At 41.9% G+C, this 16,172-nt stretch overlaps 1 protein-coding gene across 1 annotated transcript; it reads left to right on the top strand.

The window, feature by feature from the left end:
• Positions 1–5,184: 5,184 nt before the first annotated feature.
• On the top strand, positions 5,185–6,753 carry GJA10 (gap junction protein alpha 10; the record flags this gene model as incomplete). The annotated part of the gene is made up of 1 exon (XM_084624922.1): positions 5,185–6,753. The coding sequence occupies one exon, from the start codon at positions 5,185–5,187 to the stop codon at positions 6,751–6,753; it is 1,569 nt and encodes a 522-aa protein (XP_084481048.1).
• Positions 6,754–16,172: the final 9,419 nt, after the last annotated feature.

The raw sequence follows: 16,172 nt of genomic DNA on the forward strand, positions 1-16,172 counted from the left end.
TGTAAGGGGATATTTTTAAATGTGTGTTTTTTCCCTTTGCACCCAGATACTTTGACTCTGAGACTGATACTGAAGATCAGATTGTTAAAAGGTGCCCAGATAATATCACTGAAAGCGAGTGTGTTAGGGACACTGGAAAATTACTATTGCAACAATATTGCTGATCCTTTCATTTTAGGTCTTAACGCAGTTTTAGCTTTTTCTCCAGAATGATGGCTTTCATAGACAGACTGGATTTTCCATTGCAGGGAGAGCCTTCACCATATAAACTGAATTGTTGTTCTGCCAACCCAGCCATTTAAGTAAATGGTCTTCAAATAATATCAGCAGTAAAAGTGTGAACTATACCAGAGAGTCTAGGATACAGCTATTTAAATATTGGCAAAGGCAAACTAAAAAATAAATACTTTGCCAGAGACAAGGCAGTATGTTCATGCCCCTCTATGTCCTCCCCAGAATGGATGCTTTGGCATTCCATTAGCCAAAGGACACTATTGCCATTCTCCCTCTGCTCGAAAGATACTAGGTTTCCCCTACTGCTGCTTTCTTGGCATTAAAAGAAGGCCTTGTCTCCCCTTTGCTGTTGCGTTTAAAAGCCAGCATCTCACTTAGGGCCTGATCCAAGCCCACTGACTTCAACAAGCATTAGATCAGGCTCTTGCAACCCAGCAAATGTTACATGAAATTTCTTAGTTTCACTGCTGCACCTTCCATAGGGTGAATCACCTTTCCAGGGAAGCTGTGCAGTAACAAAATCCGATGCATCAGCAAACACCACTATGGAATACACAGCCCCTTGAATGCCTTAGGAGTGGAAGCTTGTGATTAGGTGTATCACTGGATCTTCCGCTTTACTGCTGGATATTTTATAATTTGATTGAATTCACTGATGTCTAGGGGAGTTTGCTAACATGGCATTACTGTTCTTGTTGAATTCACAGATTATGCATCTCATTTGCAAGATCTGAAAAATAGGTCATTAAAAAAGCTTGTCATGTAACATTTTCTAGAATTTGGCAAACCTTTTCTCTCCCTAGATTTCTGTGGATTCTGACATTATATAATAATATATTTAATTTAATAGAAATATGTTATATAGCATAAGAAATACCCAGACAATATTCCACAAGGAGAGGGAAAATTCATTACTATTTTCTTCTGAAGATTTCCCATGTCTCTGGTGGAGTGCAGCAGAGAAGGTATCCCAGATACGTCAGGAAAGCGAATAGAATACCCAGAATAATTAGGTTTTCTGAACAAATTCTCAGTGTCAAAAGGAAAGTTCAAGTGAGGATTCAAATAGTCAGGAAACAGAAACTTTCTCAAGTTCAGGACAGAATTTCTGTTCTAAATCAAAAAGAAAAGGAGTACTTGTGGCACCTTAGAGACTAACCAATTTATTAGAGCATGAGCTTTCGTGAGCTACAGCTCACTTCATCTGATGAAGTGAGCTGTAGCTCACGAAAGCTCATGCTCTAATAAATTGGTTAGTCTCTAAGGTGCCACAAGTACTCCTTTTCTTTTTGCGAATACAGACTAACACGGCTGTTACTCTGAAACCTGTTCTAAATCAGAGAGCTAGAGGAAAGGACCAGAATAGCCAAGGGTCTGAGTAGGTAAGGTACTCACCTGAAATGTGAGATACCAATGTTGAAGTCCCTGTTCCAATCTTGGAGGGTGAGGGTAGTTAGCCTCTCCCCCTCAACTTTTCATTCAACATTTCTGAAATGTCTGTTTCATTCCACATTGGAATGAAAACAAATCCCAACATCTCAAACATTTTCCATGAAAATGGAATTCTTGTTTTCCAGTCATCCCTAACCATAAAAGATGTAGAAAGAAAAGAAAAGTCCAGAGCACCTTGAAATGCTGAGAGAGTGGCCCAAAGAGGATTAGAAATGTGAAGGTGGCTAGAAAGACCGAAAGAATGTGGCTTATTAGTATAGTGCATGTTACTGAGAGTTTTGAGCCAAGACTGTAAGTACTGTAACAATGAGCCATTGTCAGAATTCTCATTTTTTGTCAGCACAAAACCACTTCTACCATCTACTGGTTGTGTTATCTCTATGGTTAGAGACAGATACCACTCTCAAGACCTCCCCCCTCCCAACTGCCTCTTGCTTTCTTTAAAGACCCAGTTGGAGGGATAATTGGGTGTTATTTTAAATAATTAAAATTTATGATGGTTCAGGAATTATTTTAATAGCTTCACCTTTTATCTCTACATACATTACTTTGTTTGTGTTGAAGTTTTGGGAGATAAACCATTCCAGCAGATCTTTTATCCATTTATTAAAAGATTAAGCATGCAGTTAGCAAACAAATGTGAGTTTAAGCAAAATGTCACTAGCTAATTTAACTTATCACCAAGTTTACAATAAAAATGCAATAATCAAATCAAGATTATAATTAAAGTATAAGCAATACATTGATGGTTTAATTTATCTGGCTTGTCAATTACTACAGTAAGTAACTAAATCAAATGATAAATTAAGGAAAACAATTATCTTAGTATGTCACAGGAAGGATAAGGGGATAAACTGTTCCCCTTGATTTCAGCAATTTTGCTGATTTCCTAGTAACTTCCTCCTTTGGCCTTCTCTTGTTGAGTTTTACTGTTCACAGAAACTACATCAAACTGTGGTTTACTTAATCTGTTTCCCCACCCCACTTGAAGACAATGTTCATATCTTTCTGGCAGTCTGGCACAAATACAAAATTATTTCTAGAATCCCATACTCCTTAGAACGACACTCATTTAACCCAGAGATCTCTTGCTGAGTAGGTAACAGACTAAGGGGTGTAGTGTCTACTTTGGGGAACAGTTAGTGGCAAACAAAGAGAAAGAAAGACACACACACACACTTGTACTAATGGAACCTGGAGCTATTCTAGTGTTCTTCAATTGCTCTGCAGAAGGATTTTCACACATACTTAAAGTCTTCAGTTCATATGATTGGTATTAGTTTGGAACTAAGTTGATATTTACTGGTATCATTAGGATGAAATGAAGATTTTTTGCATGTGGGGGAGGGAGAGTTTGGTCTCTCCTCTCTCTTAGTTGTAGACTTCAGGCTTGGCTTAGCAGATGGTCAGTCTTTCACCTCTTGTTCTTTGGATGGCCAGTCCAGGGAAGAAAACAGGATATAACAACTCTGGGTGTCCTTGTTGATGCAATAGATCACCTCCCTCCCTTTCTGTCTACAAAGTTTAGTCTTTTGTAGTGATCAATGTCCTTGCTCCGCCTCAGGGGATACGTCAATATCTTCACAGGCCAATTAGATGTTAGAGGCTGGTAGTTGTAATTTGATGTGAGCCAATGACCTGTCATCTTGATCTTGAAGTCACATCAAAGATTCCAGGTTAGCGTGTGCATGTCTTTAACAATAACCACAAATGAATGTCTCTTGAAAACAGGATACAAGAAAGTACCATGTGTTGAGGATAGACAGACTTTCACTTAGGCCAAAGACATCACTGTTTTCATTGTTTAAATATAATTGATAACTTGTCAGTGTTTACTTATCCACACATTCCCACACATCCTCGTGACAGTGAGTTAAGACGCTGGGAAAAGAACTCTAAGAGGTGGGGCAAAGTCTATGGCAAGTGGATGACCTTATTCTAATAACCTTTTGCCTACGAACCAGAAAGCTGCTTCAAACATCTCCTAGTAATCGAACTTTCATTAAACATTTGGCCAACTAAAGTTACTCAAGTCTAAATCCAAATATGGCTTAGGTTCCCTACACAGATAAACCCACCTGTTTTTTCCTCCTCCAAAGGTCAAGATGTTCTCTACTCCTAGGATGTTCTATTGGAATTTGTTCTTCAACATTAGCAGTGAAGAACAATTTATAACTTCATTTAAACACTGTTTGTATGAGAGAGAAGAAACACAAAGAAAAAACATTTGAACATACTCTCAAAGTCTCAGGCTAGTAAAAGCCACACTTGTACATCTTCCACTGCCTACACTAAGGAATTTTAGCAAAAAAATTCCCACCAGTGCTAGGACCAGTTCAGCTAAACTGGTATAAGCACAAGTGAGAGCCCTAGTGTAAATGAGGTTCCAGTGGCTTCCAGTATTTTACCATGTTAGTAAAATATAAGGGAAGTGATACTGAATATAACATCCATGTTCACATTACATTTTTTTAAAATATCAATTTGGGAACTTATATGAAGCTCCCACAGAATTTCCATAATCAGCTGCACTGAGGTGCCCCAGAAACCAAGGGCTCTTGTTGCAGAATTTAGGTCCCATTTGGTGAAGAGCACAAGGGCCTTTGGACTTCAGCTAATTAATGGACTTTCCCACACTCACTGATAAAAATCTTTATACCACTCAGTTGTGTTCCCCATTCTATCTGTAAAGATACTCACAAATCCTAAAATTAGTGATCAAGCCAAAGCCCCATTGACTGCAGTAAGACTTTGCCCTAATAAAATCTAAGGCCCCCCATCCTGCATGTGATTATGTGAGTATTCCTGTTGAACTGAATGAGACTACCCAGAGGTGTAAAGTTAGAAATGTGCTCAAATGTTTGCAGGGTTGGAGCCTTCATGAAAACTTCAGGTTTGTGCCCATAGTTGGTAGGAAGCCAATGAATGAAAGGCTCTATTATGGATGTAAGGTATTAGCAATAAAAGTCTCATGTCAGGCCTACTTTTCAAAGTACCGTCAATGGGCTTAGTTTGCCGGCTTGAGTTATCGCCACACTGCTGTGGCTGTCTCACATTCAAAGCCAAAGGCAGAACCACTGCCACAGAAATTGAGTGGGTGAAGCTGCTGCCAGCTATAGCCCGATTATATGAACAATGATGTTGAAAAAGAAAACCAACTGCTTCAGTAATAGTAAGGATGTGATGTAAACCAGTAAGTGAGGAAAGAGCTTCAAAAGTTTATCACTGAAATCAGCCTCTAAGGTCGAAGTACGATCTTGCCTTTGTATCTCTCACCCACATCCTTTATGTGATGTTAATTTGGTGTGTGTAGTAATGAGCCATTTATTGGAAAACTCAGGAACTTTTAAAATCTCTTCCCTCATGGGTGTGTCATAAGGAAATATGAAAAAGCGTTATTGAACATAGCTGAAAAGCTCCAGTTCCTATAGAAATCCAGCTTAATGTGGGATGCTTTAATGACATGGGATTTTCCATTTCAGACATGAGCCTCTGATGATGGGGGATTGGAACTTGCTAGGCAGCATCCTCGAGGAAGTGCACATCCACTCCACCATCGTGGGAAAAATCTGGCTCACTATCCTTTTCATATTCCGGATGCTGGTGCTGGGAGTGGCTGCTGAAGATGTTTGGGATGACGAGCAGTCTGAGTTCATTTGTAACACAGAGCAACCTGGCTGCAGCAACGTTTGTTATGACAAAGCCTTCCCCATCTCTTTGATCAGATACTGGGTGCTACAGATCATCTTTGTCTCTTCCCCATCCCTAGTGTACATGGGACATGCACTTTATAGACTTAGGGCCCTTGAGAAAGAGAGGCAGAAGAAGAAAACCCATCTTAGAGCCCAGCTGGAAGAACTGGAACCTGTCCCAGAGGAGCACAAGAGAATGGAGAGGGAGTTGAGGAAGTTAGAAGAACAGAAGAAAGTGAACAAAGCGCCCTTGAGAGGGTCCCTATTGCGCACCTACATCCTGCATATCTTGACCCGCTCAGCGGTAGAAGTGGGCTTTATGATAGGTCAGTATCTTTTATATGGGCTTCAAATGTATCCCCTTTACAAATGCACTCGTCCTCCCTGCCCTAACACGGTGGATTGTTTTGTGTCCAGACCCACAGAGAAGACCATCTTTATGATTTTCATGCATAGCATCGCAGCTGTCTCCCTGTTCCTGAACATCCTAGAGATTATCCACCTGGGGATAAGGAAGATAAAGAAGACCCTGCATGGGAGGCAGAGAAGAGAGGCAGTGATGGCAGAGGAGACAAGCATTTGCACCTTGAAGAAGAACTCGGTGGTGCAGCAAGTTTGCATCATGAGCAATTCCTCCCCCCAGAGCAGCTATAAACTTTTGCCAAACCAGCAGGGTGGGCTGCCTGTTTATCTGCCCCCAGTGCAAGGATACAAAGTGCTCCAGGCACCTGCTGATCAATGCCAGCAGGCAGTAGGGATGGGTGCTGAGCAGCGCCGGTGCAGCACAGATAGGCCTAGAAGTGAGCAGCACCATGGACAGGTCCCTCGCCTCTACAAGCACCCGGAAAACCCCTGCGAGAGGGAGCAGCACTATAGACAGCTCTCCAACCAGCACCTGGGACAGCCATCCCGTCACCCTTCCTCCAGCAGCGAGGAGACCCACAAGCAGCCCCAGCAGGACATCCAGAGCTGCCCAGGGAATGAACAGCACATCCCAGAGCTGCCCAGGAACCCCGTGCAGCCAGCCAAGACACCCACTCGTGCCGGTCCGCTGGAGATCCCCCAAGCCCCCCGCAATATACTCCGCAAACACAGCCGGGTGGGCAGCTGCAAAGACTATGGGGACGATCGCGGTGACTCTCCGGACAGCGGGCATTATCAGGGCAATCGCAAGGCCAGCTTCCTGTCCAGGGTGCTGTCTGAGAGCCAGCTGGCCAGTGACTCGGAGAGCTCTGACTCCAGGAATGGCTCCAGCTCTGAAGCCAAATGCAGAGAGGAGAGCAGCCCGCCCATCACCCCACCACCCCCTTGTGCAACGGGACGTAGAATGTCCATGGTAAGTAGAGCCAAGTGTCCTGCCCTCTATAGCCGCTAGTGTGACTTACTGCTCTTCGTAGGGCGTCTGAGCCTTAGGCAAGGCCTCAGGATGGCCAGGATGTGGCTGGGAAGTTGTTCGGATACAGTAACAAACAACATACCTGGCCTCATGCCTCACATGACCACATCCCTCACAATCCTTGAAGGTTTCAAATCAACCTCTCTCTCTGCTTAAATGGGATTGTCTTTTGCCTCTAAAGTGAATATTACCAGTAACAGATCATTCATCACTTTATTGGCTTCGGTCACTGAGGTTTCTTATATATTTAAACAATATAAATATATCCCCCAATTGATCTTTAAAGGATTTTACCATATCCTAGTAGAGGTTCATTCCACTCTGGGTTTCTTTACAATACAAGAAATTAAAATCCTGGCCCCCACTGAAATCAATGAGAAAATTCCCCTCAGCTTCAGGGGGCAGGATTTCTCTTGGACTGTAACTTTGGGTTAAACCATTGCCTAAATTAGATTATTAAATCTTTATCAAAAATGTAAAATTTCTGCTAGATTAGGGTTGGTTTTTTTTGCCATAAAACACTGAATAATACCGCAAGTGGGTAATTTCATATTTAGCACCTGTTCATATTCCGTAACCACACAATCTGTCTGAAACTAGCTTGTTTACTTTCGATTTTAATAAACAATTGTAGTTTGGATCCAGATGCCAACAAAGTTGAATTTTAAAATAGCTTAAGCCCAGCAGTTGCAAACCCTTAGTCAGGCTCACTGGCTTGGGGGTGGGGGCACAGTAAGTATGGATCTGCAGACCTTCAGATATTATCTTATACCATCTGAGGTAAAAATGATTTTAAAAGAAAACAAGCTTACTCTCAAAACACTGTGGGCCCTCGAATACATGTCATTCCATTTCCCCCATTCTTTAATAACTAACCTTTTTACACATTAAAAATGTATGTCTGAACCTCTGCCTAATGAGCAGAAAGTATATTTGTACATTATTCAGCACATTACCATTTTGATTCGCCAGTTTCAATTGTGCCATAGTCTCTATAACGTATAGACAATCAGCAAATACCATACAGAAGAAAATTCTCATTCTCTTAAATACAGTGTCATCATTTTCCCCTTTGTTGTTTCCAATACTGGAGGGAGAGAGGGATCAGAGTCCATCTTGCTGGTTTTCTGTGTCTGCTTGAGTCTGAGGTATCTTTTCTCCTCAGCAACACAGGCTATCACAAGCAAATCATACCTGTCCTCTGCTCCCTACAGTGACTTGTCATAGAATTCCAAATCAAGTTCAAGGTCTGGGTCCTTATCTTCAAGGAGCTCTATGGCCTGGGCCCAGAATATCTGAAAAACTGCATAGTGCTCCAGGATGAAGACACTGGATAACAACTATGATCCTCTGGCACAGTGGGACTCTCTATGATAAGGGTAAAGCTCATCTGTGCAGGAGTCAGAGCTTTTTCAGGGGCAATCTGTCTGTGGAATGAACTCCCTCAGGAACTAGACAAACCTCCCATTACACGTACAAAGTGCATTTTCTTTGACTGTGCTATATAAATACATAGCAACAGGCATATTTCTAAAAAACAAACCAAAACCCCTACCAAAACAAGACACTCCACTGCACATGCTTCTCCCATGGAGAGAGGATGAGAGAAAAAACAACACATGATAGATGTTAGTCATGATGCTTAATGCACTACTGGTAGGCATTCAGATACTATGATGATAAGTGCAGCATAAGGACTGGAATATAATAGAATGGGATTATTTAAAAGGTAAACAGTAAAACCAGAACAAACAGGACAGAACTTAAGCAGCATCTTAATGAAAATTAATGACAGCCTTGCCTGCCATTCTTAAATACAGGGCATGACAATAGCTGCTATTTTGCCTTTTGGGTCAGGTCTTCGAAAGAATTATATTCAACTTGCAAAACTAAACAATTTCAATGTTCTTGAAAGCAGCACACCTTGCTCAGCATGCAAGTGTTTGTGGTAAACACCCTTCATGGATCACTATCTGTGTGAATGTCACCAGCATTTTGAAATTTGTATACACACATCAGCTAATCTGTCACTACCTGCCTACAATGTGTCCATGCGATCGCAAGGCAGACATGCTGTTACATACAATTTGATCACTATTGCAGCAAATGCTATTTGGTACAAATATTGCTAAGAGACTTGATGAAGAACAATAAAAATTTTCCAATGCACCACAAAAAACTGTTGCTCTAGGAAATCAAAAAAACTATACCATAATGTGTCTAATGCCTCCCTATCCTTATGATTTCTATACATTATGGTTGGAATTGTAAAAAGTACTTAGTATTGGCCAAATTTTGTTCCCATTTACATCAGTGGGAGTTTTACCATACAATAAGGTTTAGATTTTTTAAAAATGGTATTATTATTTACCTACTTCCCTGTCAGGAGCATTGAGAAGATTAAATTATTTGATCTTAATATAAGGCAACAAAAATGAAAAAAAATAAAAAAATTTAAACTGAAGTACAAAAAAGGCTATTTCTACTTCTGTTTAATAATGACTTAAAATAATAATCCAGACAAAGAATTGCCACCCTGAAACCTGATAAATCTGCACAGCACAAAACCTAAATACATTTTCAAACAACAATTTAAACAGCCAGAAATATACTTCTCCACTCTGCATTGCCATTGATCAAAAAAATTTCTAATTTGGGCAACCAATGGAGGGAAAACACCCTCAGACAAAGGGGTTGATATGATCTCTTCTGTCTTTTTTGATTACTTCCCCAAACTACCACCATCACCTCTATCTTGGCTAGAATAGGTCTCAGATAGATTTTTTTTCCTTTCATCTATGCCCTAATCTCTACCAGATTTTGATTAAGGCACATCAACCTCAATTGGATGAGATAGAGCCAAGCTGGTTATCATCTGCATCTGAAAATATCACAGTCTCTGCCCCGTTAATCCTTCCATGAGCCCCTCATTATAGATTTCAGAGTAGCAGCCGTGTTAGTCTGAATCCACACAAAGAAAAGGAGGACTTGTGGCACCGTAGAGACTAACCAATTTATTTGAGCATAAGCTTTCGTGAGCTACAACTCTCTTCATCGGATGCATGCAGTGGAAAATACAGTGGGGAGATTTTATATACACAGAGAACATGAAACAATGGGTGTTACCCTACACACTGTAACAAGAGTGATCAGGTAAGGTGAGCTATTACCAGCAGGAGAGCTGGGGGGGGGGAAGGGGAGAAGGGAACCTTTTGTAGTGATAATCAAGGTGGGCCCTTTCCAGCAGTTGACAAAAATGTGTGAACAGTGTGTGTGTGTGTGTGTGGAAATAAACATGGGGAAATAGTTTTACTTTGTGTAATGACCCATCCACTCCCAGTCTCTATTCAAGCCTAAATTAATTGTATCCAGTTTGCAAATTAATTCCAATTCAGCAGTCTTTCACTGGAGTCTGTTTTTGAAGTTTTTTTGTTGAAGAATTACCACTTTTAGGTCTGTAATCACTCTGCTGCTGGTAATAGCTCACCTTACCTGATCACTCTTGTTACAGTGTGTATGGTAACACTCATTGTTTCATGTGCTCTGTGTATATAACATCTCCCCACTGTATTTTCCACTGCATGCATCCGATGAAGTGAGCTGTAGCTCACGAAAGCTCATGCTCAAATAAATTTGTTAGTCTCTAAGGTGCCACAAGTACTCCTCCTCATTATAGATAGAACCCTGTTGCACCCCATATTTGAGATTCCTAGGAGAAGCAAATCAATTGCCTACAACTGCTGTCCAATCTCTCTCAGATAAAAAAGTTTGAATTTACAAAAAATCAATGCCATCCACTGCTGCTAGGGCCTGAATGTGAGTCAACAACATCCCATGATTAGGGATATTGAAGGCAGCTGGCAGAACTAACAATATCATCATAGATGCTTGATTTTATCCATCACCAGGAGATCATTGACCAATATAACCAGTGCAGCCTCCTGGCCAAACACAAATTTCTACGCAGATTGACAACGGTCAAGGAGACTAGCAGCATCTTCCTAGTACTTCCCAACTGGCCCTCACCAGTCAGGAAAAAATTGGACCCTAAACACAGATCTAGCACAAAGTTCTTCAACATCTGGAGTACCTCTAAGCAATGCTGTCTTAAACTGAGTTTGCCACTTGGGATACAGCTCTGTTCTCATGAATGCTAATGCATTGCTCTGGATCAGATAGATTATATTTGCAAAACAATGAATTTCATCACCAGATGTGGGACTCAGACCAGTCATTGAGCAGAGACAGTCCTGATTAGTCAAGCTGTCTAAAGAACCCCTGTCTGAAACTTGGTAGAGATTAAGAGCCATTCCTTTGCTTCACGTACAGCCATGTCATAAGAATTTTAAAAATCTTTACACAGCTTTTATCCAAGACTTTTACCATGAGCAGCCTATATACTTCATTTGTCAGAGGTGATTCATAAACCTGGAAGACTGAACCTGGGAAAGAGAACATCAAGGGGACACTTCAGTAGGGGAGGTCAAAAGATTGTTAAAATATCCTCTGGACAGAGCAATCCTTTGGAGAAACAACATTTTCCTTCACAGTTCCCTGAAAATCCTTTAGTTCCATTACCCTATAAGGCCAGTCCACCAAAATGGGCCCTTCATTCTGACAGGAGAGAAGTACCAGAGTGACAAAGTTGGGAGAGAATATTCAGTCCATGATACAAGTATAATTTTCAGGTTTCAGAGTCGCAGCCGTGTTAGTCTGTATTCGCAAAAAGAAAAGGAGTACTTGTGGCACCTTAGAGACTAACCAATTTATTTCAGCATAAGCTTTCGTGAGCTACACCTCACTTCATCGGATGCATTCAGTAAGCTTATGGTCAAATAAATTGGTTCCTCTCTAAGGTGCCACAAGTCCTCCTTTTCTTTTTGTATAATTTTCAGTTGCCTTCACCTAATCCAAACAAAACAACTACAGCATGACCTGCTGTATGAGTGAGCTTGCAACAAGCTAGGATAGTCTCATGGCTATCATTGTTGTCATGAAGTCCTCAGCTGACTCAGGGAGTTCGTCATCTACGTGGATGCTGACATCAACAAGAACGATCAGCCGCAGAGGTTCCAAAACCACAGTAGTGGGGAATTTCATCAGCTCCCACAGAACCTTTGCAGTGCAGCAGGGAAATCGGGACATCGATATGGCTCCATCTTAACCGCTGCCCAGGACTCACATGGAAGATTACACCTAGCTTTTCTGGGCCCGATCTGCCCTCAGCTACACAGCTATAACCCCCCATCCGCATTTTAATCAAGGGGGATTGCAGCCATGTAACTGAGGGGAAAATGGAATCCTGCCTCAGGGCCTGATCCTGCAAGTCTTCCTAAGATCAGTAGACCGCCCTTGGACAAGTAGTCACATTGATGTCAGTGCGAAGTGACCCATTGACTTCAACACAATTACGTTCATGAGTGAGGGTTTACTGAGGCTTGAGTCCTTACTTTCTACACTAGTAATATTTTAACCTTTGGGTTCATTGTGATATTAACTAGATCAGACACAAAGTGGACCAGTGAAGGATCTGATCCTGCACACCTTTATGCCTGTAACTTTACTCTCATGAGGAGGCCTACTGATTTCAGTAGAACTTCTCCCATGTCTGTGTCCAGGAGCAAGCGAGTGCAATGTGATTGTCTACACCGAATGCCAGGCAACCTGGAGCTATTTGGTTCATGGAGTAGGAGTTACCTGAAACTTCTCAATGGGGAGCAGAAAATGAGGTATCAGAATTCTCCCTTGAAACAGTGAAGAAGGGGAGAGAGGAGAAATTTACTTTCCAAGCAACCATGAGTGGAAGGACAAGATCACTTACCCTTGCTGACTGGGATACAGCAGGAACAAAAATAAAGAAAAGTGGAGCTAATGCATGGAATAGTGTTTATAGTGTAGACACACCCTATTTGAGCTTGATCCCATTAGTTGCTGAGGGTGTGTCTACATTATAAATTTATGTTTATAAACTATGTTAGGTCGATTTACAGCCATCGCAGTAATTACCCAGTGGGGAGCGGAGAGCCTGGCGGGGCAGCTGGGCTCCTGGCTGGGAGATCTGCACGTGGTGTCCAGTCAGCTGCCCCATTCCCGCTGGGGAAGAAGGAGCTGAGAAGCCTGGTGCAGCTGCCCCATTCCTGGAAGGGGCTGGAGAGCCCAGGAGCGGAGTGGGGGGAGACAGCCAGGCTTCTGGCAGGGAGATCCGTGCTTGGAATCCGGTCAGCTGCTGTGCTCCCAATGGGGAGCGGGGAGCTGGCAGTGCAGATTGGAGTGGGGAGCCTGGTCAGCAGGCCGGCTCGGAGCAGGGAGTCAGGATCCCAGGGGGAAGCAAAGCTCCCCACAGGGAGCCTGGGCAGCAGTACGGCTTGAAGCGGAGACTCGAAATTTGGAAACTGAGAAGAATGACAGGCAATAGATGTAAGTAACACTCTTTTACAGGGACACTGTGCTGCCCTAACTACACTGACATAAGCCCTACACCTCTTGTGAAAGTGGAGTTATCACGTTGGTATAGTAGGGCACTTACATCAGTGGGAGCAAGGCTGTAGTAGATACACTGACATAATCAGGTTGACGTAAGCTGCCTCACGCTGTAGTTTAGACCAGGCCTGAGTGTCCTCAATCCTCAGTGAAGATAATGGGAGTTGCACGTGCTCAGAACCTCACACAATCAGGCCCAAATTGGATTTCTGATTTTCGTTTGCCAGGGAGAAGGTATCAATGGGTGAAATCCTGGCCCTACTGAAGTCAGTGAGAGTTGTTTTTTCCCCCCTCCTGCTTACTTCTCCATTTAGCTTTGGGTTATTTTCCCACTGGGCAAATGGCTAGTAGTAACTGGAGATAATGCAGACAGCGGCAGAGCCTGCTATTCAGCTTGGGCTCTTACAATCTTTTCAGTACACACAAATGGTCACCATCCTTGTGGGAGCACCTATGGAATAAATAGCCATTAATTTAAACTGAAACCTGCCACAACCTAAGGCGCTAAACCAGCCAGTGGAAACGATTGTATATTAAAATAATGTTTTGTGTCTGTTTGATACTCAGAACAACATGGAATATGCCAGCTAAGCCCCATCAAAACATAGCATTGTGATGACAAACTGAGCAAAGTTGCTCTGTTCTACTCAGATGTTGGAAAAGCTTTAAACATTAATTTTTTATGGTTGTGTTCCTGCGTCAGCTCTTGCTGTTTTTTTTCATGCAGTTTGTTTCTACATGACTGTCCTAATTCTTGAATGCTCTGGATTATTGCTATGCTGCAAACTGAACTCTGCCCAGGAGTGCTCCAATGTACTTTGTGATGAAGACACCCGAAGTACCAAGGGCCTGTACAGTTTACTTGATCCACTAAACTAGCCATCCAGCAGGTTCACAGACCATCCAGACTCAAAATGACAAACTTGTGGGCTGATAAGAAATTGGCACTCAGGGATCTCCTGTCTGAGGAATGTGTACGTTAATACAGATCAGGCTGATTTTTAGAAACTGGAGCTCTGCTGAGTGTAGCTTTGTCCATGTATCTCTAGCAAAGCTATAAAAAAGCTGTGCGTTCATTTGCTTGTATGTTTCCAGCATCAGGACTGCAGGATTGGGCCCTTCAGTAGAGTTACAGCAGTGATTAATGTATAAATGCAAGAGGGACCTTTCTGTTACGACCGCAAAAGGCAGTATAATGTAAATGTATTAAAACGTAAACAGATTTTTTAAAAATTCCAACTATATTTTGATGGAACCTGGGTTAATAACGGTGTTTTTTTTTTTTTTTTTTAAAAAAAACACCTCTCTGTGTTCTTTAAGACCACTCAGTCTCACTTTCTCTTTCTCTTGTCATCTTTCAGAGCATGCTCCTAGAACTATCATCTATCATGAAAAAATAATGCCACTCTGGGGACAAGAAACAAACCAAGGAATCGTGTACGAACCAATCCTCAGCAGGAAGCAAAAAAACCAGCCTCTCCATTTTTTCTGAAGCTAAAAAGCATGATGCAGTTCATGGAAGAAAGCCCTTGCTTCACACACCGCCAAGTTTTATGACATCACATGTAGCAACGTAGCCTGACTGCCGCTGTGGGCCGACAACCTGCTTCAAAACTCAAGATTTCACTCATATATACCAAGCAGCAGCTGCTTTGTGTGTGCAGTTACTGCAGAAATGGCATTGTCTCCTTGGAGAATATTTGGGAGGCACAACTTGTTGTTTAGGCCTGTAGTGTTTATCTCTGTAAGATGCAAGCTCTATACTTTCAAAGGAGTGGTGAGACCGAAGACGTTTGCAAGGAAACCTTAGTTAGATATGAAGGTTTTCGGAAGGATTCTTTTACATTTCACTCCCTGGGGCCCACCAGCCAGTGAATAAAAGATGAAAGCAGCACACCAGGACTTTGTAGCACCGTCCTCCAGGTTGAACAAAGAGAGATCTAAATCCACGCTGCTGCTCAGCAACCTGGGCTAAGGTGAAGCTCACATTCTTTTAGGGATTAATTGCCACTCTGACATTGTCTCCCTCATTGCCAACACCCTCACTGCAAAACAATACACAAAATCAAATTGGCTGATTGCTTTTTAATGTGAAGCTTATGCATTCTTCTTCAGTTTGCTAAATGAGAGATCCCAAAACATCTGCCCGGGATCATAAAGATCGCATTCTTTTGTTCATTCCATCAGTTCCTATATGGGCTGTAAAAAAGAAAAAAAACGTGGCCTCACTGTTTGATAGGAAATAGCTGCTTTGGATAATTAGATTTCTAATATGTGCATGACCCAGGACAATCGCACTTCCAACCCATGTACCTTAAAAATAAGGCACCCTCTCCCAAACTATCCATATCAGTCCCCGCTCACGTGCTCATCAACTCCTCCAATTCATTATTCAACGACACACTCTCATCTCTTGCCTTTGTTATCAATGCTCCATTTGTTCCAGTGAAGAATCACATTTTTAAGCAAGCTAGGTGGTTGGTATGTCAGTCTCCCTAATCATGCAACACCTTTGTGGCTCTGACAGCTGCACAGAAATAGTAGTAAAAAGCACAAAAAAAATAAAAAATAAAAAAATAAAAAAAGCACTGAGTGTAAAAAGCGTTAGGCTGCTCACTGAGCTTGCATAGTGCTTTTATCCTAGTTTTAATTACTTCCATCCATACTACTCAAGGATGTATGCCTCAGTTACACACTGTTTGGTTAAGCTATTGCTTGGGTTTTTTTGTTTTTGTTTTGTTTTTTAAACTGAAAAATGAAACCAAAAATCCCAGCCATTAAAGAAGCAGCCATGACCTCTTACGGACGGATAAACAAAGCTTGACTACAGACCGGGAGTAGAGTCTGTGCTGTATGGAGATATAAATGATGAAGTATCTTCTGACAAACTTGAAAGGAAAGGGGCCTTTGCTGATGTA

Source organism: Lepidochelys olivacea, assembly GCF_965140295.1.
Source record: "Lepidochelys olivacea isolate rLepOli2 genome assembly, chromosome: 3".
NCBI lineage: Eukaryota > Metazoa > Chordata > Testudines > Cheloniidae > Lepidochelys > Lepidochelys olivacea.